General features: G+C 40.3%; 1 protein-coding gene across 1 annotated transcript; it reads left to right on the forward strand.

Moving 5' to 3' along the window:
• Positions 1 to 726: 726 nt before the first annotated feature.
• crabp1a (cellular retinoic acid binding protein 1a) lies at positions 727 to 19,142 on the forward strand. Its single transcript, XM_003447517.5, has 4 exons — positions 727 to 1,112; positions 4,977 to 5,155; positions 14,412 to 14,525; positions 18,764 to 19,142. Exons 1-4 carry the CDS (start codon positions 1,043 to 1,045, stop codon positions 18,812 to 18,814), a joined length of 414 nt encoding a protein of 137 aa, XP_003447565.1. The 5' UTR covers positions 727 to 1,042; the 3' UTR covers positions 18,815 to 19,142.
• The last annotated feature ends 8,012 nt before the right edge of the window (positions 19,143 to 27,154 follow it).

The raw sequence follows: 27,154 nt of genomic DNA on the forward strand, positions 1-27,154 counted from the left end.
CACTCACTCCCTTGTGTTATTTAGTTTATATCATTAGCATGAGTGAGATACACAGACATCTGTTTTCATCAACTTTCACTTTTAGTCAATTTTAGGGTTGTTCTACTTCCTCATGTGAGCAGATTTCTCAAAGCAACACATTTCTGACTGGAAAAGGCAAAAGTTCAAAAGCTTATACATAATTAATGCAATACAATAGAATGCATAATGAATACATTGTTTGTTAAAGCCTGCGAGGGGATTGCACAAGAACTATCTGAAGCAATAAGGAAAATCTTTGATCTTTGTTTGTGGTTCACGGTGTCTTTCAGGCTCATTCGGTTTAACCTAATATCTCACAGGATCTGTAGAAGTGCACAAAAACAGAAAATAGTATCTATTAGCTACATTAGCTGGAGTTTGGTGAACTTTAATGGCAGAAAGAAGTCCTTCAGATTCACCCAACCTGTCTTCATAATCAATAAAACCTGTGACCTGATATATTTTCTGCCTTTGGATCCAGCTTGTCAATTACTATGAAAGCAAACCTTCACACTAAGGCTACTCCTAATGCAGCTGTTGACAAACCGCTGGTCTATAAATACTTTAAAAGAATGAATTTAGTCTTCCTGATCCCCAGAGAGAGCAGACGTGTCAGTCTTGTTCTCCTGTATTAATGGGACAGAGCGTCCGGGGCGGTGGGGGGAGGGGGGAGGGACCTGCACTGCCTCCCATTAAAGACAGTTGCTAAAAAGGAGCTGAAGACATCCAGCATCCAGCACACCGAGACGCACGGATGAAAAAAGCGGCAGGAGTGTGTGTGTGTATGTGTGTGTGAGTGAGCGTCTGTCTGTGTGAATAAAGAAACAGAAACAATTGGGTGTTAACAGTGTGAGCGGGAGGCTGAGCCCAGAGCAGAGGACACGGGAGCACAGCGAAGGAGAAGGAGGGTGAGAAAGAGTCAAAGAGAGACAGAGGAGAGAGCAAAGAGCGAGGAGAGATCATCAGAGCGTGGAACAGGTTCTTTCTGGAGCCCTCGCACTCAGCCTCAGCCTCAGCAGACATGCCTAACTTTGCCGGCACCTGGAAGATGAAGAAGAGCGAGAATTTTGATGAACTTCTCAAAGCTCTAGGTAAGCCCTCTCTATCCCTCCCTCTGTCTCCTCCACAGCCAGAGCCACATCCCTGTGCAAGGCTGACTATACATCATGCCCATATAGGAAAAGGCTTTTCTTGTTCTTTTGGGAATGGCATTCCTGACTTCCGACAACATCATATTGTTCGGAGAAGCTCCCTGGGAACAGGAGGCAGAGAACGAAGAGATGCTGCCGCAGGGAAATCCCTTGGCTTTAAGGGAGATAAGAAACAGTGGATGCTAAATTCCACCCTAAACAGACGTGGTATTGTTACATGGGGAGGGAAAAGGGGGGTGCACAACATTATTCACGTTAAGCATTTAAGTAGGGCATGCATTAATGCCAGGGGAGGTCTCTGGAGCCCAGTGTTTTCTCTCGCCTCTGTTCTTTTTTTCTTCTTTTTTTCACCCTTCTTAATCTTAACTGATGGTTGTGATGGTTTAGGTTCAGACCAGTTTAACTGGGTCATTCAATTGTGTTGCAGTGTTTAGTCACGCTGGCAGCGCCGAGGCAGGCAGGGCACGGCAAAGGGCCGCCTGTCTTTAGAATAATGCAGAACCCTTCAGGGAGAAGTTCCACTGTGAGAGGTTCCAGGAACTCTCCCGAACTGCTGACACCAAAGACTGGATTAAGATTCAAAATGTTAACGGACACTTCAGGTTTTAGCACAAAAAAACCAAAAAAAACATCCAGGTCTAATCTGTGTCATTTAATATCAATATGGATGCTGGTCGTATCTACTGTATCTGCTCTCCTGACATGTTTCAAAAATGTCTTCTGGTTTGAACCTATAGCCTTACTTGGAGATCACTGAGGCAAAGACTGAAACAATGCTGGTTTCAGTTTTTGTGGATAAATAAATTAACATCCCCCTTTTTTCATTTCCAGCCTCTATTTATATGGAGTCATTAAGGAGTTTGGAAAGCTCACTAAAGTAGTTCAGCACCTCTCCAGCAACCCCCCCTCCCCATTTTGCGTTTGACATTCACCAGGCAGCAGCTGATCTGGCCTTAACTCTAATGGGGAAATCAGTCACTCTGCTAGTTTAGCACCTCATCCATTCAGGAACACATTAACATCTGCCACGTCAGATCACCCGGTAGCTCTTACATAAGGACCCCATCAATGAGAATGAGAGAGGGCAGTGATGGGCAACTGACGTGGATGCCAGTGCTGCGGCCTCCACTTTCCATCAACATCTTTATAATTATCTCTTGGCTCGGAGGTTTCCCCTGCAGAAAGAGGGGACAATATGCAGAACAAAAAGACCTGATGTATGCAAACCTGCATCCAAAGCACGTTGTAAACACTCAATAGAAACTTTAGTCAAGTGGTTAGCACCGTTAGCACCGTGTGCTCAGTTTACAGACCTTGAGACATACATGCAAATTAAATTCAAAGGAAATGCAGCCTTTTTAGACATGAGGACAGCCTGCTGGTCGCACTGATCCTCATGCATATTTAATGCTAAAAAAAACAAAAACACATGGTGTGATCTCCTTAGACCATGGGTGGGGTCAAGTAAACTGTCAAATGTGTTTTGAATCCTGACTGTTAACACAGCGGTTTGGGGATAGAATGATCTGAGCTAATTAGGGACTGGAAAATGAAACACTTGATGCTGTTTGCAAGCTTATAAACTGTCTATGGATGGAACTGTAAGTCGGCTGTTGGTAGGAGAAGGGCACTGAGACATAAAAGAGCCAGGGTTTTGGCAGGACGCAAGGCCAGATGGTCTTGCGGACTCAAACCAGGCATGCCAAACACTTGTCACACGCCTGCGTGGAGCCACGTGCAGGATCGCCACTTTTGCACCCGTCAAACAAAAGGAGAAAGTCAACGCTGACCTGACCTGACATCCTCAACAGTTTGTTTCCTTTCCTTGCAGACATGGCTGAATAATCCCCTCACAGTGAGTTTAGTGCCAAAAATTGCACACATTTCTCCGAGTTTCGTGAAATAGTTGTGGTCTCTGCCCGAGCCACAGAGCATTTATTGTGTTTTTACTCACAAATGCATCGCTGTCATTCTTGGTTAATATTCAAACATGTTTGGATGCAAACACAAACCAATACAAGGAAACCTGCAGCCAGCTTGTCTCGCTATCCCAGGCTGATAGATACTGGCATGCAAGCCTAGAGAAGACTATCTGGGTGGGGCTGAGGGTATATTGATGGCTGGTTTTAGCTTCCTACATCTAATATCAGCAGAACGATATTTCTCTTTGTCACATGTAGATTTTTGTTAGTTAATGTACAGAATAAACAGCATGCCCCACTTTTTCTCATAATGTGTCAAAATTTCAAACAAATTCAAACACTGTATCTTTACTAAAACAGACTAAAAAATCTCTATTTGACTTCTTTTCAAGTACAAGTCAATCTTCCTGTCCATTAAATTCTATTTTATTTTATTTATATAATGCCAAATGAAAACAACCGTTACCTTGAGGTGTCTTGTGTTATAAGGAAAATAATAATAATAAAACCCCAACATTTAAATGACCTCCTTTGAGCAAGCACTTGGTGACAGTGGGAAGGAAAAACTCCTTTTTAACAGGAAGAAACCTGCAGCAGAACCAGGTTCAGGGAGAGGGCATCTGCCATGACTGGTTGGGGGAGGAAGACAGGACAAAAGACACAATGATTAAGAGAGTGAGAGATGAATAATAACTAATAGTTAAATGCAGAGTGGTGTATAAACACAGAGTGAAAAGAGCCGAAGAAGAAACACTTGGTGCATCATGGGAAGCCCCCAGACCCCCAGAGGCCTATTACAGCATATATAGGAAGGATTCAGGTTCACCTGATCCATCTCTCACTATAAGCTTTATCAAAAAGGAAAGTTTTAAGTCTAATGTGAAAGGTAAAGAGAAAGTCTGTCTCCTGAATCCAAACTGGGAGGAGGTTCCACAGAAGAGCAGCTGAAAGCTAAAAGGCTCTTCCTCCCACTCTACTTTTGAATATCAGAGGAACCACCAGTAACCACACTGGCAGCCGTGTGGATTGGCTCATTCCTTGGAAACGAAGACCATGCAAGCCCATTTCTGACATCCATATTTCTGCCCTTGCTGTCTGCTGACCAGCTTATTTAGGAGCTGACTAATGTCAGTCTCATGCGCCGAGTCAAACTCTGAATTGAAGATGCTGGTGTAGCTGATCTGGTTGAGCAGGTGACCCAAGTATTAAAGGCTGAGGTCCTTGCTTGTGGGATCTAGGCTTGAGTCTGCTCCAGACCATTTCCTGTGTGTCCCTCACTCTCTCCCCTCTTTCCTGCCAACTGTCTGCCTTGCACTATCCAGTAAAGCCAAACTCTTTCAAATCCTTCTCTCTTCTAAAATCTGAGCAGAGAGAATTTTTGCCATCTTGATCATGTGAGTGGAAGCTTGTGAAGTCACTTAACATGTTTTAATTTTTGCTTTTAATGGATAACGAGCCAAAGCCAAAGAGTCCAACATTGAAATATTAATAAAACAAAAAAAAATTTGGTTTTGGTGAACACCAAAAATGGGTCCCAGAGACAACAAGAGCAAACTTAAGGGATAATATGGTGACTCCAAGCACTGCCACTGAGTCTGGGTAGAAAAGCCACACCCAACTATTATCCAAACCTTCTGTTTGTAAAGGGCAACCAGTCAGAAGAAAGATTGCATAAGGGGAGAGGAAGTGAAAGGTTTTTTAGGCAGTGGAGAGTTTATTTATGTTGTTAGAAATGAGTAATGATGATAAATTTGATGAACAACAACTTTAAAACATCATAAAGGATATTTTGAAACTATAAATTAGTGAAACCCAGCTACAATCGTGAGACCGACCTTTGTTTCTCTCTCTTGTTGACCTGGTCCGGGTCGTGTCCATCCAGGAGTGAACGCCATGCTGAGGAAGGTGGCCGTGGCAGCGGCCTCCAACCCTCATGTGGAGATCCGTCAGGACGGGGAGCAGTTCTACATCAAAACCTCCACCAGTGTGCGCACCACTGAAATCAACTTCCGCATCGGTGAAGAGTTTAACGAGGAGACGGTGGATGGACGGAAATGCAAGGTAAATTTGGTGAGACGTAAAATGAGAAGTTAAATGTGGTCCAGAATAAAGGGTAAAACTAACAAGTCTATTTTTTTTGGCTTAGTTTAGTTTAGTTTAAAGGTATGTTTTAGGCCATTCTAGCAGGCTCAATTTTGTCTCTCAGGTTCTTGAAAATGTTAAGTTTGCATATTAGTTGGCAAATTAAAAACAGAGAATAATGGGATGGTCTGGAATACAAGAGCACCACTGTCAAAATGATTTTATTTTCATTTATTGTCAAAATAAATAAAAATTCAGCAGGACTGGCTCTTTCAAAACAGTCCAGTTACTTAAAAAGAAAAATCCACAAACCTTGTTCTGATCACTTAATGCAGAACTTATTTTCTTTCTGCTTTCTAAAACCGCCGCCTATGTCGGTGGTTTTAGAGACACAAAGGTGTCATAAATATTTATACCCTGTCACTAGCACAAGCCCCTTGAGATCCACATGTCCTTCTGTAAAGTGGTACAAGAGGCAGGTGTAGCTCTGTAGAGAGAAAGAGATTTCAAAACAAGATGTGTGGATTTTACTGAGCAATTGGGTCATAATTTCTGGATGGAAAAAAAAGACATGGCTGTTGAGATTTTTATCTTATATTTGTGGTGCTTATGAGAACCACATTGCTTTACTCCCCTTCGCTTTCCCCTTTCCCCACCCTCATTTAAATGTTAAGCTCTTTTTCTTTTTTTTTCAAACACAATAATTTTTCTGCGAAGCAAATAAGATGCGAAGCAGATGGTTTATGTTACAGTCACCCATGTGTTAGGATAAGCTTGATTAATGGTGTGACTGTGGGACCACAAACCCACTGTGGGGACTCACCTCCCATGTGCTGCAACAGACGTCCCCTGAAGGTGGACATAGAAACTTAAAAAAAAAAATCAGAATTCGTTTAAGTGAAAGGGTTAGGATGTGGTGGGTATTGCCTCTGAACTGCTGACAAAGTGCCTTAGAGTTCATGAAAGTTGGCCTAAGCATTTTATACAGATCATTGCAGCTGTTTGAAAAAAAGAAAAAAGAAAAACAGCAAGCACTGATGTGAGGTTTTAAATCAGCAGGCATCCTGCAACACATTTATTTCATGAAAAGATGTGACATATGAGCACAGTGTTGTATTCTTTGGTATGTCTTTGGTCTTCTTTTCCAGCAGATATTACACGCAATCGGCTTCATGCTTTAAACTGTCTGCATTGTTTGTACTCCTGGTAATTCTTTCTGTCTTCAAGAGCTTCAAAGCTGTTTCAGTGTTACTGTTTCGAGGCCCGAATGAGAAATTAATACCTCACTCGCTACTATTGGTATCGTGCTCACGTCTGAGCAGAGAGATTAAGGGCACTGGTGAGAGTTTCTCTCTGAACCTCTGCAGTCCCCGAGGGAGGACTCTTTCATCCTCAAAAGCAGCTAAAGTTCTGACACAGACATATATATATAGCTATAGATATAGATATATGTGTGTGTGTGTGTTTGTGTGTGTGTGTGTGTGTGTGTGTGTGTGTGTGTGTGTTCCCAGGGGGAGCAGAGTGGACTAAGGATTTAATAAAATTGTTCATTTAATAACAAATCCCAGTAAAACAACAGTCACTCAATGTGTAATTGATAATTACAACGATCTGCAGATCTGAGGGGAGAAAATGTAGACATCCTGAACTAACAGCTGTACTCTGTTGCTTGCGATGACAGTGAATTCGTCTCTTAGAGACATCTCTCGATATGATCTGAACAACAAGGCATTTACATCATCCGTAAAGTGAATGTGCAGGCTGCACAATTAAATAAAGAGGAAGTGGGGATCGATTAAGCCTGATAAGGCCCATGTGAAAACTGACCTTTTTAGAGCTGAGCGCCACCTGTGTCTGCGTGTCAACGAATAAAATGATCTCATATGATCAGTTGCACTCCTCTAAAGCTGACCTAATAGAAAATTAATCAGTTTACTTTCGCCACTTACATCATCTGCGTTCAGTCATTTCCTGACATTACAGAGATAATATTCATGTACTGTAAATGGAGACCTTGACGTTTTTCTACTTTATATTTGTTACTGTAATATCATTAGTTACTTTGTTTATGTAGGTAATACGTGATGTCATATTGTTTATTGCTATAAATGTCAAATCTGTGTGAAAGAAGGAAGAAAAATGAACTTGGAGTACTTAAATATTTGATTTAAACATTGATTTAAACATCTCTGTCTTTCTGGGCCTATAATTGATATAAAAATTATTATATGTAAGAAGGAAAAAACATATCTAGTCTTAATTTGGGATGAGTTGTGGTACTTAGAGGAGACATACAACTGAGCATAAAAGTTAACATGACTAATTTGAGGGGGGGGTTTCACACATGCAGATTTGCAATGAGCATTTCAAAAGCAAGATAGTCACTTTTACATTTGCCTGTTTTCAACAAGAATATGGAGCTGCACAGCAGAAATCCTGCAGCTGGGAGGGATTCTGTATCTAGCAGTAAGCTGTCACCCTGCTATAAGTGCCAGGAGAAAAGTAGCTTGGAATAAGTGAGAGCTGCGCTGCAGTATATTCACCTATGTGAATATAGAATGTATTGCAGTGCAGAGAGTTACATAACAGATGTGCGAATGAGAATCTTGTCGACCTTCTCAAACCCATACATGAATTTGGAGATCAGTAATATTTTTAAAATACTTTAGCTCCTCCGTTTAAGACAACTTTCCTCTGATTGGCTGCCCCTCTTAGAAGATTTAAACAGCAGGTGGGTGGGGCATCTGCACCTGACATCACTATATTAGGAATACTGCCACTCTTTAACATCATACAGAGATTAGTCGTATCCCCTGGCTCACTGGTTTTACTTGTACAGTACACACACCTACATGAACTCCATATCTAAAACTCTGTTAATGGTAATATTAGCAACCATCATTAAAATATAAAGAGTATTAGGTTCCCTTTTATTGTCATCTACTTCAGTGCAAGACTCATAAAAAATTATCAAAACACGCTATACCTTTATCATCTATTCGTGAGGGACTGAAGTCGTTTAGAGACCTTCAGTAGCATCTTTCACAGTTTTCAGGCTGCTTCTCTTTGTCCTGTATTATGTAATTTCCCCGCCAGCTTGCTCTTCCAAAAAGCTAGACAGCTGTCTGGTTCCATTTTCAAATCTGTAATGGAAAAGTTAACATCCTGAAATATTCCTGGGCAACAGGACGGAGTGAAATTCCTGCTTGTGGAGAAGAAATTCTGCACACGGAAAGGAAAATGTGTAATTGCATGCATGTGCTACATTAAGTCAATATAATTCAGACCAAAGCCTGAGAAATTGGAGATACAGTGTGTATTTATCCCAAACCACAGCGTCCCTGTGGGTATTTGGACTGAACTCATTAACAGTTTGAGCCTTGTATCTCTCTCTCTGTAGCACTGCAGATAATACGTGAATGCTTTAGCTGCACTCACCGGTTAACATGTGACACACAGACTTGTTGTCTTTACCTTTTGTTTTATGGTTTGATCTACATGTTGCAGCCAGAGGGAGCAGACATGACCCATTTTATATGACAGCGTTGGCTCCTTCTGTCTGAGCCCTGGGGCTGGGCTCCACAGCTCTCAGCATCTCTGCTAGGAAGCCGACAAGTCAAGTTGCCGTCACACATTTCTCACCTCTGGTTGCTTGGGTTAGCGCATCAGCGTCACTGCGTTTAGGGGCAAAAGGCTTTTTGAGATATAAGACAGTCCAGTCAAAGGCAGAGGTGTGCCTGACCCTGGATTTGAATGTAAAAATGTCTTTAAATTAAAGTGGCTGTCGGCCTTTAAATAGGGGTTTATATTTATTGTGTTTGGCTTAATCAAATTTGTGTTATAGCATGTACAGTAGGGGAGATAATTATTCAATCCCCTTGTGAATTTGTTTGTTCACTCACAAAGAAATGAACAGTACATATTTTGATGGTAGCTTCATTTTAATGGAGACATAAAAAAAATAAAATAAAAAAAAACCTCCTTCCCTCAGCCCGAACACTGAAAATGGGTCATGGATGGGTCTTTTAGCAAGACAAAGACCCAAAACAGAGATTTCATCAAAGGAGTGGCCAAAGAAGAAGCACATTAAGGTCATGGAGTGGCCTAGGCAGTCTCCAGACATCAGTCCTTCAAGTTGTTGAGCAGCAGACAAGAAACCTAAAGGAGTCCACCCTGAGATGTCTGCAAACTGACCAACTTCAAGAAATGTCTTACCACCAACATGGGCTTGTCCAAAAATTAGATATGTCTTTGCAAGACTTACAAATTCAGCAGGGGACCAAATATTTTTTTCCCCTCACTGTTGTGTTTGAACATCTTAGTCTCATAGGAGCTAGAATGTGAAGAGCATGCACATGCAAAAAAAAAAAGCTCTTCTTCAACCAGCCTTTAAATTATAATATAAATAATAATAACAAAAAAAGTCTTCTAGCTAGTTTAGATGTGCAGCAAATTCTTCTCGTTCTGGATTCTGACTGATCTCATGTTTCTCTCCTGAGACCACAGAGTGCCTGAAACAAGTGAAAAAAGAGGAGATGGTTGCAAAACAGCAGGACATTTTCACAGAAAAGAAAATGACAACAACCTCAGTGTTGGACTGAGTTCAGCCACTAATTAAGGGTTATGCAAACAGTGCTGAACAAATACTGGACACTCACAGGAGGCTGAAACTGAAAACACTGTATAGCATTGATGGTATCACCATTACAAGGAGAATTTTTTTAGCAGTTGCCAATTTACAGATAAAGCAGCACTATTATTTATTTGAAGCCAGTCTTTCCAATATGCACCCAATCTTAAGCTTATTTAACCACTTACTGTGTATTAAACTACTAAAGAGACCATTATTACCACTGAGCTCCCTGCAAATTGCTGCTGGCAAGGCGTTAATGCCCCCTTTGTCTTAAAACAGCTGTTTAGCTTGAGCCTTTAAATCAAAACAGTAAAGCTGTAGGGAGATGAAAGGTGATGAAATGCCCCACATAATCACGATCTTATTTTAAACACAATTAAAAATACTTCACTCTGTAATGTTAATACTTTTAAAAAGACTTGTGCTGCGTATTTCAAGGTAAAAATGAAGCACTAGTGGTCAGCAGCAAGCCTGCTGTTCCCTTGTGTGGCAATTATTACACAATCCTAGAGCAAAACCTGCAGGAGGCAGGACCCGCTGACCCTGGCACATGTGCCACAGTGGCGAGAGGGAGTGCGCGGGTGTTGGCGAGGTCTCAGGTGGATGAGGTTGGCAGAGAAGCCCTAAGTGGGTTTTAGCCTTCAGGCTTGGCTGCACCAGTGGTTAAAGGGATTACACACTGATCTGCACCTTGTGAAGAGCAGAGGGCTTATTAACACCACCACAAGGTTAAAAAGCTCCGGTTAATCTGTGCAAGTGTGGTAACTGATAAGGTGCTTCCTGTCAATGGCAGAGGTGACAGTGAAAGTTAAAGGAGATAAGCTTTAGTGGAGAGTGGTGGTTATTATCAGGTAATTTACCACCTGAGTTTGTGGTTTTTGCATTTGTAAATATAGAACATAATCTGAGCACAACATAGCAAAGAGCACTTTCTTCATTTATGCTGATGGGCAGCATTGATGATGATGGTGTCCTTTTTGCAAAGGAAACACTGTAACACCAGCTAATGATAAAAATTTCTTCCTCGATGTACATTTTAGAATAATACTGCTGTGTCAAACGCTTTAATAAATACCCAGTGATTTCCACAGTTTCACCTAGTGTTGTGTGAAGCACATCAACCTAGAGAGCGATGCTTTCAATGACAAAAAATAAAAAATGAAAATATTATAGAAAATGATGCAATAATTATGATATCTTAATCTGTTGCACTAGTATTGTTCCTACATCATCATAATAATGCTGGTACAAGATCAACAGTGCAACTGACCAATCACGTTGTTCAATTAGCACTAGCCTTAAAGCTACCTAACGCTGGGATATCAGATCGGATATGCTGCTGGGTAAAATGTTTATTACATTGTATAAATGAATAAATAAAAGAGTTGAAATGTTTACCATTTTTACCACAAGGGAGTTTTATATAATCAAGCACATTTTTTCTTTTTTCCCCACGTCGTAAAGCTATTACGTCACAACAACATGATTGGTCAATTGCGATGTTGATCCTTGCTCAACGTCATTATTATAATGGCGGAAGAACGCCAACACCGGGGTATGAGACGCACCACAGTTACACAGGCTTACACTGAGATATTCATTGATGGATATTAATCTAAAGATTCTGAAATTTAACAGCCAACAGTAGCTTTTTTCTTCTCTATTTTCTCCTGTAATGTGAATAAATTTCCATTGTTTTAACGGAGCTCATATGAAATTATTATGGGATACTGAAAAATATGCCCCAAAAAGCCATTTTGAAACAATGAAAAAATTGCAAAGATGGATATTAGATGAACGAAACGACCATTTGTGACCATAAGTTCCCATGGGAATCTATCACTAAAGAGGTTGAGTTTTTGTTTTAAAAATATCTGTCATCTTTTTGTAGGAGTGAGTTTTAAATGGTTCTTAGAAAAAACTGTGCTTCTGCCCTCTCTTTACCAGTCTGACATGTCATTTGTCTTCTGGCAGCTGCAAGGAAAGGCGAAGAATAAACACTGCCGTTAGAGAGATAATGTGATCAAACTGTGGGAGGAAATGAGAGAAAGCGGAGCGAGAGTGTTATTTTGGGCTCTGAAAGAAAGCTTGAAAAATCCAACATAAAACTTTAAACTTTAACAGGAAATGAGATGTTTTCCCTCCACTTTCCATCATACTATTTGCATCTGGTAAAACATGAGAGACTAAAGGAAAAGCAAACACAGGGGATTTTCTGATAAGTAAAACACTACAGACAACACTGGAAAAGGTGAAACACATGCTGTGGACATTGGTCTTGGCCTCAAATGTGTGTGCATAAGCACTTAGGATGCATGAGAATGTATCTGTGACTGGGAAAGCAAAAGAAAGATCAAATGAATAAAAAAAGAAAAAAAGAGCTAAAGAAAGAAAGTAGTAGATGATCTGGCAGCAATATCATCAGCTGACTTTGAATTTGACCATTATTTTTTATGTCAGCTGCACAGCTGTGACTGTATGCGACGTTTGGTAAAACCTGTCCACAGATATATAAATATGAGCACCTTAAACAGTCTTTGTGGTATAGTTCCTGCTACAGGAAATATCTCTAAGACTTGCTACTGATACACACAGAGGTACAAAGTGAAAAACCATATCAGCCTTGCTGTCGTGGCTGATAAACAGAGGGAGCGCTGGAAGAAAGCCCTGCTGTTCTTCAGCTTGGCAAAGACTGTGGACGGCAGCCCGCGGGGATCTGTGATGGCTTTGGCTACCTTTGATATGGTGATTAACATTTGCCTCTGAGAAGCCGAGGTGGCTGCTGAATTCAAATCAGAGGAATGGTGCTTTTTTCGAATTACAAAATAGCACAAACTATCAAACAAATGATCAGAAATCAACACGCAAATACTCCACCATGTGAGAATTTATGTGAGAGTTTTTATTGTAGAGATTTTTAGGGGTTTTTAAGCTTAAATGTAGTCTTGGATTATGCTTTGACAGCACTGATCAGTTCCAGGCTTTGGAGTGAGATCACTTTGCTAATTAGGATGCAATGCTGAAATGAAAAATGCAGCTGGCTGTATGGAGACGAAGCAAACTTCAACTGTGGGAAATCAGAGTCAGAGAACAATAAGGCAATGTTTTTATTTAAGTCTTGAGTGCGAACCTAGTCACCAGTTACAGTCTGAAATTTTGTTAAATTCAATAAAATAATGGATTAAAGAAATAAAACATTTGGTGTTATAGTAGAGCTGGCGGTACACTGAGTTTCCATTCTTTGTGCTAAACTGCATACCTCCCTGCTTGACTCTGTTAGACCGGTAGATGCCAGTGACACTGATTAAACTAGAAAAAAAAAAGGTCTCTAATTCTGAATTCTTCTGTCATTTTTAAATATATGAAATCTGAGTAAAATTACAACAAAGAGTAAATTAACATGTATGATGTAAAATAACCCCTCAATGAATTTGTATCCAGAAAGAGAAGCACATTTCCTAAAATATCATACAGTTCATTTAACAGAACAGCTCTGGAAACAGTGGACAGCTGAAATGAATTACAAGGGCAGTTTACGCTGACCTTTTTGTTTTTTTCTCTCAAGTAGACTGTGTTGGATATTTTAGCAAATGTGAAGCCAATGGACGTCTGCCAGGACTGGATGTAATGCGTTACATGCATCAAGTGTTTGTAAGCAGCTTTGCTTGTCGTTCTAATTCATGTGTGGCCGAATAAAAGTTGTTCAGTTAGGTTATTGGCGGATACGTCCACTGAACCAGTAGACTGAAGGTACATTAATGCTGGCCGACGGGTTTAAAATTGGTAAATGTTCTACAAATCGTTGCTATATTGATATTTTAAATATACAGTAAAACATCAAGGTTGGTAACTATATATCAACCAAATGTGAAACTTTCTTTTTGCATTCACAGAGTTCTGCTGTATGAACACAGTACCCTTACATTACTGTAACTCATCAACCATTTTGGTCATTTTTGGTAATTCTGTAATTTTGGTCATTTTACAGCCAAAATTTGAAAATAAGTCCATGCGGTCTGTGAGCTGTCTGGGTGATAAAAGGTTAAATCCTACATTTCTTTCTAATGGCGACTTCTCAGAAGTTTCTCAGAAGTCTTTCTCGTGTTCCCTGATTTATGATCTCGGTAAAGATTTTCCTTGTGTATTTACGATCTCAGTCACTACTTTTAGTTATTGTTCAGCATAGCTTAATGTTCATGTTTGAAATTATTGCTCCCATTTAGAACAAAACGCATGTTAAAGCTGGACATGTTTTAGGGTGTGATTGGCAAGTCAGCACTGTCTGAACACACAGCATTCTTCGGTCTCTCATAATGTGTGGTTTAAAAAAACAAAACAAGATGGCTGAAAAATGCTGAATTCGAGGCCTTAAAAAAGGGAGTCCACACACCAGCCATCTTTGACATGCAGTCTGTGAGCAAAACTCACTTCTGACTAAAACAACTTAGTGCTGATGCTGACATGCATTATGGGTAAAATTCAAAAAGCCCATTTGGGAAATGATCACATTGCACACCTGAAACAGTGTAAAAGTGCAACATGAATATATATCTTCTAGATAATCGTGCTGACCCTCGTGCCTTTTTGTCCCTGTCTTCCCAGAGCCTCGCCACCTGGGAGTCGGAGAACAAAATTCACTGTCAGCAGACTCTGGTGGATGGTGACGGCCCCAAGACCTTCTGGACCCGAGAGCTGAATGGAGATGAGCTCACACTGGTGAGCGCACACTAATAAGTCATTTCTCACTGAAAGCCTCTTAATAGATGACCGCTGTTGCTTAGAAAGAAACCCCAAAGCAACTTTACCAGCACAAAAGCAGAAAAGTCGAGGCTAAATGTAGAGAAAGACAAAGAATGAATGTTCGCCTTAAAATGTTATTTTACACGGATCGAGAGCAGGATCTGTAAGGTTTGTCTGCATCACGGACCCAGAAGACATCAGATGCATTAAGATGTGCCTCTTGAGCAGCTAGTGTACTCTGTTTGACAAATGGTTAATAAAACTCAGGCAGTGAGTGTATGAAGTCACCCTGGAGATTCATCCATAAAGGAAATGAGAGAGGCTGTTTCCCAAGGAGGCAAGCTTTCATCCACCCCGCAGAGAGATGTGAAAGGAGAACAAGAGGGGCTGCTACGCTGACATTGCAGTAATACCCCCCGTATTTATCCAGATTAATATGGGCAGGAGTCAATGGGTCTAAAGCCCCTCAAATGACGTGCAGGGGAGCAGAGCAACACATCGGAAGACCAGTTCTCAGGGCCTGAACAGCTTTCTCTTCTCAATGTTCAACGCTCCCACACTCATTTCTGTTGTTCTTATAAGATGAATATCCAAAAGTCCAAAGCTTCCAACAATACAGAAGGTTTAGATGCTGAAAATAAGTCATCACAGAATGTTTGTATAGCTCTATGTTACAGGCCAGAATCAAGCAAGAAACAGCTTAAATCAAATCATCAGTGCCTAAATAGTATTTTGCTCGAAGCTCCTCGTTGTTCAAAGTGACAAGCTGAGGAGGCTGAACATATGAATTCTTTTCGAGGCGATAAAAGCAAAATGTGTTACAGAGCTTGCCCCTCCGGTGGCCATGCTGCCGTGGAGCAGCTGAAGCATCCACACACTTACGGAGAGTGATCCTGCTGAACTGTGACAGAAACTCATTCTCTGTGCTTCTCAGCTCTCCTCACTGCTCTTATCCGTGTACGTCGCTACACAGTCAGAGAAGCTTGAAGCCACATTTGTCCATGCTAAAGAATAATATGCAACGTAATTTAAACTGTCCATCCATGATATAGTGTTATCATGGAGTAGTGTGCCATTGCCTTGCCATTATCCTCTGGGTTGCAAAGGGGCTTGCAGAGAAACAACACCTGTGCACAAGCTGAAGCTGATTAAACAGCATGGGCAATGTGACAGGATAGGACTCACAGAAGGCTGTCAGCTGAGACATCGTCTGATGCTACGCTCTGGTCTATAGATTACTAAAATGACTTTGGAGTGGCAAACATAATCGCTGCCTGGATTACATTCGGAGCCATCTGTGGATAGGTTATTCTGATAGTTCTCTGATAGGCTCCTTTGGTTTGCATTTCATCTCATTGGACAGCTTATAAGAGTTCCAAATGTTAAACTTTATAAAACATTTTTTTAAAAACCCTCCTGACTTTTTATCTTCCTAATTTGTTATAAAATTGCAGACCAAATGCAAGACAGGAGGCAGATGAAATGTAAGGGAAATAAATACATAAACACTACTGGGAACACTGGGAAAATAAGACTATTAGAAACACAAAATAAGAAATTCAACAAACAGAAACAGAAACACACCAAACACTAAACCAGCAGGTTAACATGGTTTATGTTTTTTTTAACTCTTTGAAGCGGAAAGCCAACACTCTTGATTGCTTTATTTCTAAATCACTGAACGAACAGAGGCATCATTTACTAACTGTTCAGCACGTCATGAAGCACCATTACGAGAACGAGAGAGCCATGAGTCATCTTCACACCCAGATGCCTTTCTGTCAGACAAGGAGCTGCAAAATCCAAAAGAAATATTGTGTGAATCTAATTTGAAGCTATCTGGTTTTTAAAAAAAGGACTCCAGACACAGAGACAAACTAACAATAGCAGAGCTTCAGCTCCTGACTCAAAGGAAGACTTGAGATCACACAGACATGGTCTGAATGCGGCACATAACTAGGGCACATTTCCATATGATTTGCATGATCCGTTTAATTGGTTTAAGTCTGGAAATACTTGAGGGATAAAGTTGTTGTGTGGACGTCTTTTTGCAGCTGCATCATCTTGAAATGAAATAAGAGAACAGAAGGCTGTGCTCGAGCTGTGCATAAATCAGTCATTCAGAAGTTTCCTTTGGTTTCATCATCGGCAGTGTGAGGTAGACCCAGACTGATGAGCATAAACGTGACACTGATGTAGTGGCACATACTTCACTGTTAAAAGGATTTCCTCCACATTTGATGATTAAGTTTTCTTCTTCAGCCCCCATAATCCTATTCTCTTGACATTATCCTAAAGAAAAAAGCAGATTGTTCAAGCAGATTGTTGCTTGGTTCAGAATTCAAAGCAAGGATACTTTTTAAGGAGAAAGTAAGTAGATTTGAAAGTATGTTTCAATCACTTTGATGACTAAATGGCCAAAAATAAAATGGTAAACCTATTAATATGAGTCTAAAACCATTATAACACATGTGTCGCAGCCCAGAACCTTTCTAGATGTTATTCGATGGAGGCGTGTGCGGAAACATAAATGTCAGGCAGACACATCGGATATTTTTATTCTGCCAGCTCTCTAGTATGAAATCTATACAACACAATTCAGAGCCCAGTGTGTGGGTGTCATGTGCCCTGTTACCTGCACCTTTAACTTTAACTTTCAGGCCCCTCTTCAGTGGAACCATCTCCCAGTTTGGATTTGGGAGACAGACACTATCTCTACTTTTAAGATTAGGCTCAAAACCTTCCTTTTTGATAAAGCATATAGGTTTTTTGGGGGGGCTTTTTCAGCTTTATTTGATAGGCTGAGTGAAGAAAGGACGGGAAAGCAGGGGCAGACTCAAACCACTCTCAGCCGTATGACATGTGGTCGCCGCTCAATGCACTGAGCTAAACCAGCACCGGATAAAGTGCATAGTTAGGGGTGGATCATGTGACCCTGAATCCTTCCTTAGTTATGGTGCAATAGGCCTCGGCTGCTGGGGGCTTCCCGTGACACATTGTATGCTTATACAGCACTTTGCATTTATTATTAGTTATTATTAATCTCTGTCTCTCTTCCAAGGTGTATCTCCCCTCACTTCCAACCCGTCGCACGGCAGATGGCTGCCTCTCTCTGAGCCTTTGTTCTGCCGTAGGTTTTCTTCCTGTTAAAAGGTCTGTGAAGGTCCTCAGTCATCCAGGTGATTGTAGTCTAAGGAGCTTGGAAAGAAAAGCATCTGGACTTCTTTAGGTTTCTTGAAATCAAGAAGTCAAGAAATCAGTCAAATCAAGAAACCTAAAGAAGTCCAGACGCTTTTCCTTTCAAGCTCCTTGGACTTCCTGTTAAAAGGGAGTTTTTCCTTCCCACTGTCACCAAGTGACAGTGAACTGAACACCCATTTACAGTTTAACAGTGAAAAACTGCTAGTATGATTTTTGACCAAAGAATTCAGCAGCTATCATCAGATTCTGGATGTGTTCGAAAATCACTGGATTGCTCAGTCCTTGTGACTATGTGAGTGAGGGGGAAACTGAGAAACTAGACATCTTTTTGTCACTTTTGGCACAAATTTTTGGTTCTGTAGACAATTTCTTTGAGGACACCACCCCGACTCCCCCTCAGATACCTCACTGTTGTTTAAATGGTTTTAGAGAACATTTTTAATTTCCTGTCTTAGGCCCACCTGTGCCACCCTATTAAAAGAAAGGAAATGCCCCTGTATATATGGCAGAAATTTATAAACTTTAAATTTATAAAGAAAAGAGTGGAGAGCAAATGAAATTCAATTTCATACCAAACGAAGGACATATTCAGAAACAGACATAAGCCATTTCCAAATGAGCCCATTGAACTTCAACAGTAATAAGACTACAGGGAACAGAAACAGTTTATGATCAGTCCTGGGAGATGGGTTGAGAACACATATCTTCTGGTATTTTAGTGGTCCTGCATGTCAACACAAACTATGCTGCGGTGTCTGTGACTGTGTGCAAAGGGGGAAAAAAATGTTAGCATTACATCAAGGCCGGGCTTTTGTCATCTCAGTGTGTTTAGAACAAAGGATAAAGGCACATTCTTTCAGAAAGATTTATTGTGCACTTATTTGTGCACTCAAAAACTGAAAAAGTCCAAATGCCTTAGGACTTTTAGGCAGGTTTGTTGAAGTTTCAAAATGTGAACATCATAAGCGATAATCACTATCACATGGCTGAAATTATCTTTTTGTCTCCTCCAGATTTTTGGGGCGGATGACGTAGTGTGCACAAGGATTTATGTCCGGGAGTGAAGCGCTACGACCTTCATCAGACCGAGGCAGACGCCCATTTGGGCCACAGCTCATTTAAACCCAACAACACATCATGCTAACATGCTAACACATTTGCAACGTATCCTGTATTATCTCTCAGCATCAGCCTGCTTAGTATCCCATAGCAATGTCTCTGTAATCTGGTTATTAATAGTGAATATTGTGTCAGCAGTACAGTAGCTGGGTATCTCCATATCCATATGTACAATCCTGGTGTCGGCTGTTTAAGTAGGAGTTAGTCATCAGTTGCATCGATTAAATGTTCATGTTCAATGAGAACACACAATAAAAAATGGAAACAAATAGTCTCTGGGCTCATTTCTTGATTACATGAATTTAAAGTGAAGGTGCCCTGGGCATCAAAACATCATTTGAAAGGAACAGTTTGGTGAAAGCACCACAAAGAGAGAAACAGCGTTCACATGTATGAGTTGCTTCAGTGACAATGGTAAATGGACTAGTTCTTATATAGCGCCTTTCTACTCTACCTGCACACTCAAAGCGCTTTATCCAACATGCATCAGTCACCCATTCCCTCACATTCATACAGCACTTTTTTACTATCTAACATTCACACTCTGATGGATGCAGGATCAAACCACCACCCTTCTGGCTAGTATATGTCCTGCTCTACTTCCTGAGCTACAGCCACCCATGAGCATGCAGTGCAGTCACTCACGAGACAAAACAACTACTGGCATCATCCTACTTTGAATAAAGTCCTCATCAACTAGCCTTACCAAGACCCTTCCCCAGTTTACATGACTGGAAACAGAGCTGCAACTTCACTGGTAACACAAAACTGCATGTATAGAATAATCTGTCAAATCTGCAAAAAAATAATAATTTGCCACCTTCCTGGTTTATCTTCTTTTTTTTGCATATTTGTAATACATATTTCAGATCATCAAACAAATTTTAATAATAGACAAAGATGACCCGAGTAATTGCAGAATGCAGTTTTTATATGATGATTTCATTTCTTAGAGGAAAAAAATCTGTCCAGACCTACCTAAAGTAATTGTCACCTTGTTAAATCGTGAATTTACTGTGATTAACCATGTTTTTTGGAAGGCTGAATCATTTTCATTACATCTCTCAAAAACATCTTGATGATCCCACAAGACTTTTAGGAAAATGTTCTAATGTCTGATCTGACAAAAGCTGAATTTTTTGAAAGGTTTGCAACCAGTTACTTCGGCCATAAAACTAACACAGCATTTCGTAAAAAGATCACACAAACAGTCAAACATGGTGGCGTTAGTGTGATGGTCTAGGACGTGGACAACATGGATCCATGAATCCTGCTCTCTACCAAAAGACTCAGGAGGAGAATTTTTGACCTGAAGTCTTTGGGTTAGGCAGCAGGACAATGATCCAAGAAACACCAGCAAGTCCACCTCTGAATAGGTAAAAAAAAGTTTCTCATTCAGTTTTCTTACCCTTTTCTTTACCTCTCTTCCTTATAACACAATGTTTTTCTGTAGGTCGGCAGTTCACAGCCTCAGACATCTTAAGGACCCTACATAATTAGAGAGAGAACCCCAGTGTTCCCCAAGGAAGCAATTGGCAACAGTGGTAAGGAAGAAATCCCTTTTAGCAGGAAGAAACCTCCAACATGAAGGTGTAGGAATAAATAAATATATAAATAAATATATTGTGAGTAAAAAAAGGGAGGTGGAGAAGGAGCGCTCAGTGCACCATGGAAAGTCTCATCTTCCAACCTACAGAGGTCTGTGCAGCTATGATTTTTCTCCTTATAAAATGTAATATGGGCTTAGAATCCCATTGGGCAAACTCATCTGAGTGCTGACTAATGATGTACTGTTACTGACAGCTCCAGGGTAGCTACCAGATGGAGCACAATGTCACATTATTTTGCAAAAAAAGATACTGTAAATATTCATGCTGAATTCCCAACTTCAGAAATGTGTTAATGTTAATAAGTCAAAGATTCCATGTAAACAAAGAAAAAAACTAACACTTATGTTTTTATTTTCTTATGTGGTGCTTTTAGTCCCTGTCATTTAAACCAACCTTGTCAGACACAACAAACATATAATATGAACTTCAAATCTTGACGGTAAAACAGGCGATTGAAGGCATTTTTGGAGTGAAGTGGCAAGAACTCTCAAACACTCCTAAAAACTCAGTTGCCTCTTTTATTAAAGAGATGCAGAAAACACGACATCCCATCATACCCCCGCCTTCCTCTCCTCACCCCTGCTTCTCATCATTAGCGCCGGCGCTTAGCAGAAACTCCAGAGAGACACGTCTCTGTGTCTGATGCAGCGCTGAGGCAACAAGATTAAAGACCGAGCTGGGCGACAAGATAAGACCAGACAGACTGGAGCAAAGGCTTCCAAGCAAGGCTCTGTCACTCCACCTTCACTTATGCCACAGCTACACATTTAAAAGAGTCAACCGTTCACGGAGACATAAGAAGACATGGAGACATTTGTAAGGTTTTGGAAAATGCATTGAGGGTGTAAAAGAGAAATAGATGTGACTTAGAAATGAAGAAAAATTGTTTTCATGTGACTTGCCCCCCGGGCCCGTGATGTGGAGGAAGCGTTGGAACAAACAGGCAGAGTTGAGTTGTGGTCACTTAATCTATCTGACCTTGTTTGCTTCACCACCCTTTCGAATCTGTTTCTCAAGTGATCTGTGGTGTGAAAAATAACCACCTGAACTTCAAAGTCCAGGGAAAATGGAAGGACAAGAAGAAGTAGTATTAATGGAAGCATATGTTTATCACTGCTGAGGTAGTTAGATTGAAAAAAAAAAAAACCCAATCTGTATGAATTATGATGAACAAAAGGGCAATGATTGTCAGACAGAAAAAATTAATAGCTGGTGAATTAATCCTTTTTTTAAATGAAAGAATCTGTGTTATCTCCATATTTGTGCACTTTCTGGCAGGAGCAGGTAATATAGCTGCTGTCACTACATTGCTCATTTAGCATCATGACGGCCATCATCCTGGTCTCATGGCAAAATGAAATAGTCAATAAAATGCAATCTGTTTGTGTACATTTCTTTCATTGCAGTCAGCAGTATTCTGACACTGATAGATTTTGATTAGAGGAATGTTTCATGTCTGCACCGCACATGTTACAGAGACTCCTCTGAGCGGACGCCTCGCCATGGGACTCGTGGCCAAAAACAATACGACTTCAATTCCAGAAAGTAGGAATGCTGTGTAACATATAAACCAAAACAGAATGATTTGGAGATCTCACAAACCCATATTTTATCCACAATACAACAGAAAACATATTGAATGTTTAAACTGAGACATTTTAATATTTGTTGAAAAAAATATTCACTCATTTTAAATTTAATGGCTGCAACAGGCCTGAAAAAAATGGGGCAACAGAAGGCTGGAAAGGTACGTGATATTAAAAATAAACAGCTGGAGGAACATTTTGCAACTAATTAGTTTAACTGGCATTTAAAACTGGGAAGACTTTAAATATCTAATTATTACAGAACAGGATATCATCAAAAAAATCTGGAGAAGTCTCTGTGTGCAAGGGGCAAGGCTGAAAATCAATACTGAATGACTGTGATCTTTGAGGACTCAGACACGATTCTGTCATGGACATCACTGCACGGGCTCAGGAATGCTTCAAGAAATCAATGTCTGTGAATACAAAGCACTGTCATGCATATATGTGAACATTATCCAGAAACACAAATGTCTTTTCTGGGCCAAATCTCATTTTGGACTGGTGCAAAGAGGAAAACTGTTCTGTGCTCAGATGAATCAAAATTGGAAATTCTTCGATCCTGCATTACTCTGGACTAAACAGGAGAAGGACCATCTGGCTTTCTCAGTTTAAAGGCCAGTATCTCAGGTGGTATGAAGGTACATGGCACATCTGGAAAGGCATCATGTATGCTGAAAAGTCTATACAGGTTTTATACATGTTTTTCTCAGGCATATTTTACCAATACAATGCTAAACCACCTACAACATCTATTACTGCAGCATGGCTTTGTAGTTAAAAAGTCAAAGTGCTAAACTGGTCTGCCTGCAGTCCACAGCTTTTACCAAACTGAAAACATCTGGCACACCATGAAACAAAAAATAAGACAAAGAAGACCCAGGACTGACTCAGGCAAGAATGGGACAACACTGCTCTCCAAGAAATCCAGCAGCTAGTTTTCTCAGTTCCCAGACATTTACGTACTGTTGTTAAAAAAAAAAAAAAAAAAAAAGAGGGGATGCCACAGTTTAAAAAAACAAAACAACAACAACTAGCTGGTGAACAGAGAGCATTTTTCCATTCAGTAGTTCGCATACAGAACTCAAGTAGACCCACAATGAGTGATAGTGTAGTTCTGTAACTGTTGGATGTGTGATTAAGTAACTTTTTACTCCTAACAAGTTTGTTTTCCCCAGACTGTGATACTGTTGGTTTTACTTTCCTCTTTACATCTTTTACTTGAACTCTCTTTCCTCGTGTGATGGACTGAGGCTGAATGTTTTTCCCCAGAAAGGCTTCTTTCATGCTAAAAGCTTAAGGAAAAGAAAACGGGTTGACTAAAACAAATGCACCCATTCACAAAGGTTGGAGTCAATGGCCCGACTGTTTGAATAGGACGGTTAGATCAGTTATCTGGAAATATGAATGTGAAGTGACTGTGTTCAATTTCCTTTATTAATCAGGGTTTTCAAATCTACTGCGTTAACAATAACTTTGCATTTGTTTTATTTAAATGACATTTCAATGAAGCTCAGTAGCTAATTTACCGTTCATCATGCACTACTAACATACAAAACTTTCTCCTAAAAAACCCATTTGGAAACTGCTTCAAGACACTTCCCCTGAGCAGGTGCATGACACATAAGCCTATGGCACAGGCCAAGAACGCTTCAGCCTTAGCACAGGGAAATGTGTCACAGCCTCACCAGTGGTTGGAGGCCTTGGTGTGGACTACAGTCGTGTCCTTGGCGTGGATATGGCGAGAAAGTGGCACAACATCAAAAGACAAAAAGCAAATCTGTCTTTGTCCTTCACGGCTGCCAGGGATTAAAAGGTTGTCCTTTGAACAGTTGGACTTGCAAGGACTTGCACAGCAGCACTGCTTCTGTTCCCATTCCTCAACGCCAAGACTGTGAGGACGAGTCCATGCCAGTCCTGCTTTTTGACCTGGTATCCGCTCAAAGAATGAATTTCCTCCTCAGTGCACCACAATGCACCGGGAAGCAAGGGCCAGGGCGCGCGCCTGCTGTGATGTTAATTTAATGACGAGCTGCTGTTCAGATGGCAGGTCCAAACAGCTGAATAAAGCGATTGTTGTCTTTTTGCTCCATTTTGTAAAGACTGGGGGGGCCCTCCGCCTCAAGGGGTGCTCCCTCCTGTTTGGTGCCCAGAAGGGAGCAGCTCTTCTGGGCACCAAACAGTAGATCCTCTGTGAGTACACTGGAGTACAGCACTGCAAAGAAAATAAAAAGTTCCCCTCCTCTTCGCTGCTTGTTTATTGAAAGAGGCTCATTTGGATTTTTTTTCCTCTCCCCCCACAATAAGACTTTACACTAATTAGTTAATTAATCTTAAGTGAAATTCCACCAAGCCAACTGCTGAAATGTGGCATAACAAACAACATTCAGATAACCAGACAGATTTAAGCTAGCTTGCAATCTAGTTGTAAATAATTATGAGAAACAGCAACATTATAGGTTAGAGATTTGACCAACAGTACTATTTACATAGTAAGTTATTTTCATGACTTTGTTAAAGGATTAAAAGGTTGTAACCAATTCCTTTAATGAGTAATTTATAACTTTCTAACACAGTAGATATCCATTTTCACGTTATAAACAATTAACCCATCAATTGTCTCTTCAGTGTCTGATGATAATTGCAAAACAAAGTGTTAATTGGTAAAAAGTAATTACAGCTACACCACATGGGCTTCAGAGACAGTCTTCCCAAAGTTTTTAGAATTCACTGAATTTCATGCAAATCTAATTTATTGTCATGGTGACACAAAAACACAAATATCAATGGTAGTAGTGGAATATACAGAGATTAACTGACTAAAAACCATTAATTCCCGTTATTGTCAGAATTACTTATTGTGAGCAGATTAGACATGTAATCTTCCCATTTCTGGAAAACTGACAACGAGCCAGCTAAACATTAGCTGCTTAAAAACTAAAAAAAAATCACACTTTCCCCTTTGATAAACAGTTTTATTACAGTCTCACATCTTATTAGAGTTTATTCTCTTAGTGTCCGAATGCAGCAATGTTAGATCCAGTTCAAAGAAAGTTTCAGGAGCGTGGGCTAACAGCAGCTAACATCATCTTACAGCAGCTAACAGAGGCTAACAGCACTCACCAATAGAAAAGTTAAGGATATCCTCAACAATTCACCTCAGTGTCACCATTATCAGACAAAAGCAACTTTCTTTGACTCATACTGGACTCCATTTACGAAATTTTACAGCTTCCTTCAGAGTAAATAGATGTGGACCGACAGCATACTCTCGTTACAGATGAATGGCAGCTAGAGTTGTCTGTCCTATAGTAGCCACATTAGCTAGGATTATGGACTTGAATTGAGAGACATAAGAAAACAGAACTCAGTTTAATGCAATCTGCCATCTACTCACTCTATTAGTGAGATTTTCACACCACCAAGAGTTACTTTGCACTACCATAATGGAAAACTCCCTTGGAGTTAGATAGTACATTTTGCTTATACTGTCCAAAGGGAGTGTAGCCTACTGTACACTTACCCTAAGTATACTGAATTTACCTAACTACATATTGACTTGATATTTGTTGAATTTCCTGCACAAAATAACCAGCAACAAGCTTTTTAATACCCCTCTGAGTGACTTGATGACTTTAGCTTTAGCTAAAAGGGTTTTGAAGCTGTAGAACAGGGATCCTTCTTCCTCTTCTTTCTTATAGTCTCTTCACCAATGGTGTTAAGTTTCCTTAAAGGCTGGCAGACACATCTTATCAGCCTAGCACAAAATATGAATACTTAACTGTAACTTAGCATTCAACAATCATATCCAAAGAGGACCACCTGTGGCTCCATCATGCTGGCGAAATGCTAACTCTGAGGCTTAGAAAGGTTTAAAAATAACGTCATGGCAGTCATGTCCATTTTTTAATGGTCTATAGGTTTTTTTCACAACCCTAACAACCACAAAGCTTTGTCTTATGAACACTTGTACCACATCTTTAAAAGGAAAGCAGTGTCCAAAGGTAGATCTTTGTAACATCATGACTCAGCTAATTATGATACAAAACAGCCCTCAAATGATCAGAAAATACACATTTGTGCTGTTTTATTCACCCCTGGCAGATGGTGCTGACTAGCCTTCGGCTTTGGTGGTGTAAAAGGGTGTAACATTCAGCACCTTAATGCACACGTATTGGATATGAACACCGAGGGAGGATAGAAAAGGTCAAGTTCAACCAAGTGCGTGCATGCGGGTGGTTGGTTGTGGGGTATGGAGCGGGCGGAGAAGGGAGGGGAGGGGTGCTGTCACATTAAATTACCTAGTGTGCTTTTGTGCCGCTGACATCCTCAGTGACTCTCATCTTGTGATATATTTAGTCACGCTTAAGTCTCAATAAATGGCTTTCTCAGGAGGAGCCATGCATGTATTTCAGCACGAACTCGGCCTGCACAGAGAGGAGAGGACAGGAACAAAAATGATGACGCCGATAATAAAGAAAACCATTTATATTTCTGCCACTTGACTAACAGTCTCGCCCAGAGGCGAGGACAAGATTGCACCGGTGCTGTGGTCTGTGGTAAATAATAAATTGCCTTCAATTTTTGGCTTTGTTTCCAAACTTTCTTGCAGGCATTTGTTTTACCAGGAAACGGTCGTAGAAGCTTTCTGAACTGTTTCGCATTTGGTTGCGTTCACAGTGTCTGTGTCACTTTGATGTTAGAGTAATTTGCATGGAAGCTTGTACCAATTTTGGCAAATCTTTCTTAAAGTTGCATTCAAGAACACTCAGATGATTGAGAGCTACTGCGAAGCAGGACTTTTTTTCCTGTCTAGATCCAGTTTATTTCACAGCTTGCTTGTCACAGCACTAATGTTTATTATTTATCTCTATGGTTTGACAGGATGATTTTTTTGTAGCAGACACTTGAATTGAGTACTACCCAAAAGAGTAATGTAAATAAATGTAGCATTTCGTGGAGCACTGTCAGGATTGAACTTCTATTTTGTTTATTCTGATGCAAGCTTACTGAGTTTGATCCTCCAAAACTGTGACTGAACAGCAAATATAAAAAAAAAAGTGCAAACCAAAGTGTTCCCCTGATTATT

Source organism: Oreochromis niloticus, linkage group LG7 (assembly GCF_001858045.2).
Source record: "Oreochromis niloticus isolate F11D_XX linkage group LG7, O_niloticus_UMD_NMBU, whole genome shotgun sequence".
Classification (NCBI taxonomy): Eukaryota; Metazoa; Chordata; class Actinopteri; order Cichliformes; family Cichlidae; genus Oreochromis; species Oreochromis niloticus.

Excerpts from the sequence above, each read along its gene's own strand:
- crabp1a (XM_003447517.5), top strand. The coding sequence starts at position 1,043 with ATGCCTAACTTTGCCGGCACCTGGAAGATGAAGAAGAGCGAGAATTTT. Across the intron at positions 1,113-4,976 it reads TGAACTTCTCAAAGCTCTAG|GAGTGAACGCCATGCTGAGG; the intron begins GTAAGCCCTCTC and ends GTGTCCATCCAG. Across the intron at positions 5,156-14,411 it reads TGGATGGACGGAAATGCAAG|AGCCTCGCCACCTGGGAGTC; the intron begins GTAAATTTGGTG and ends CTGTCTTCCCAG.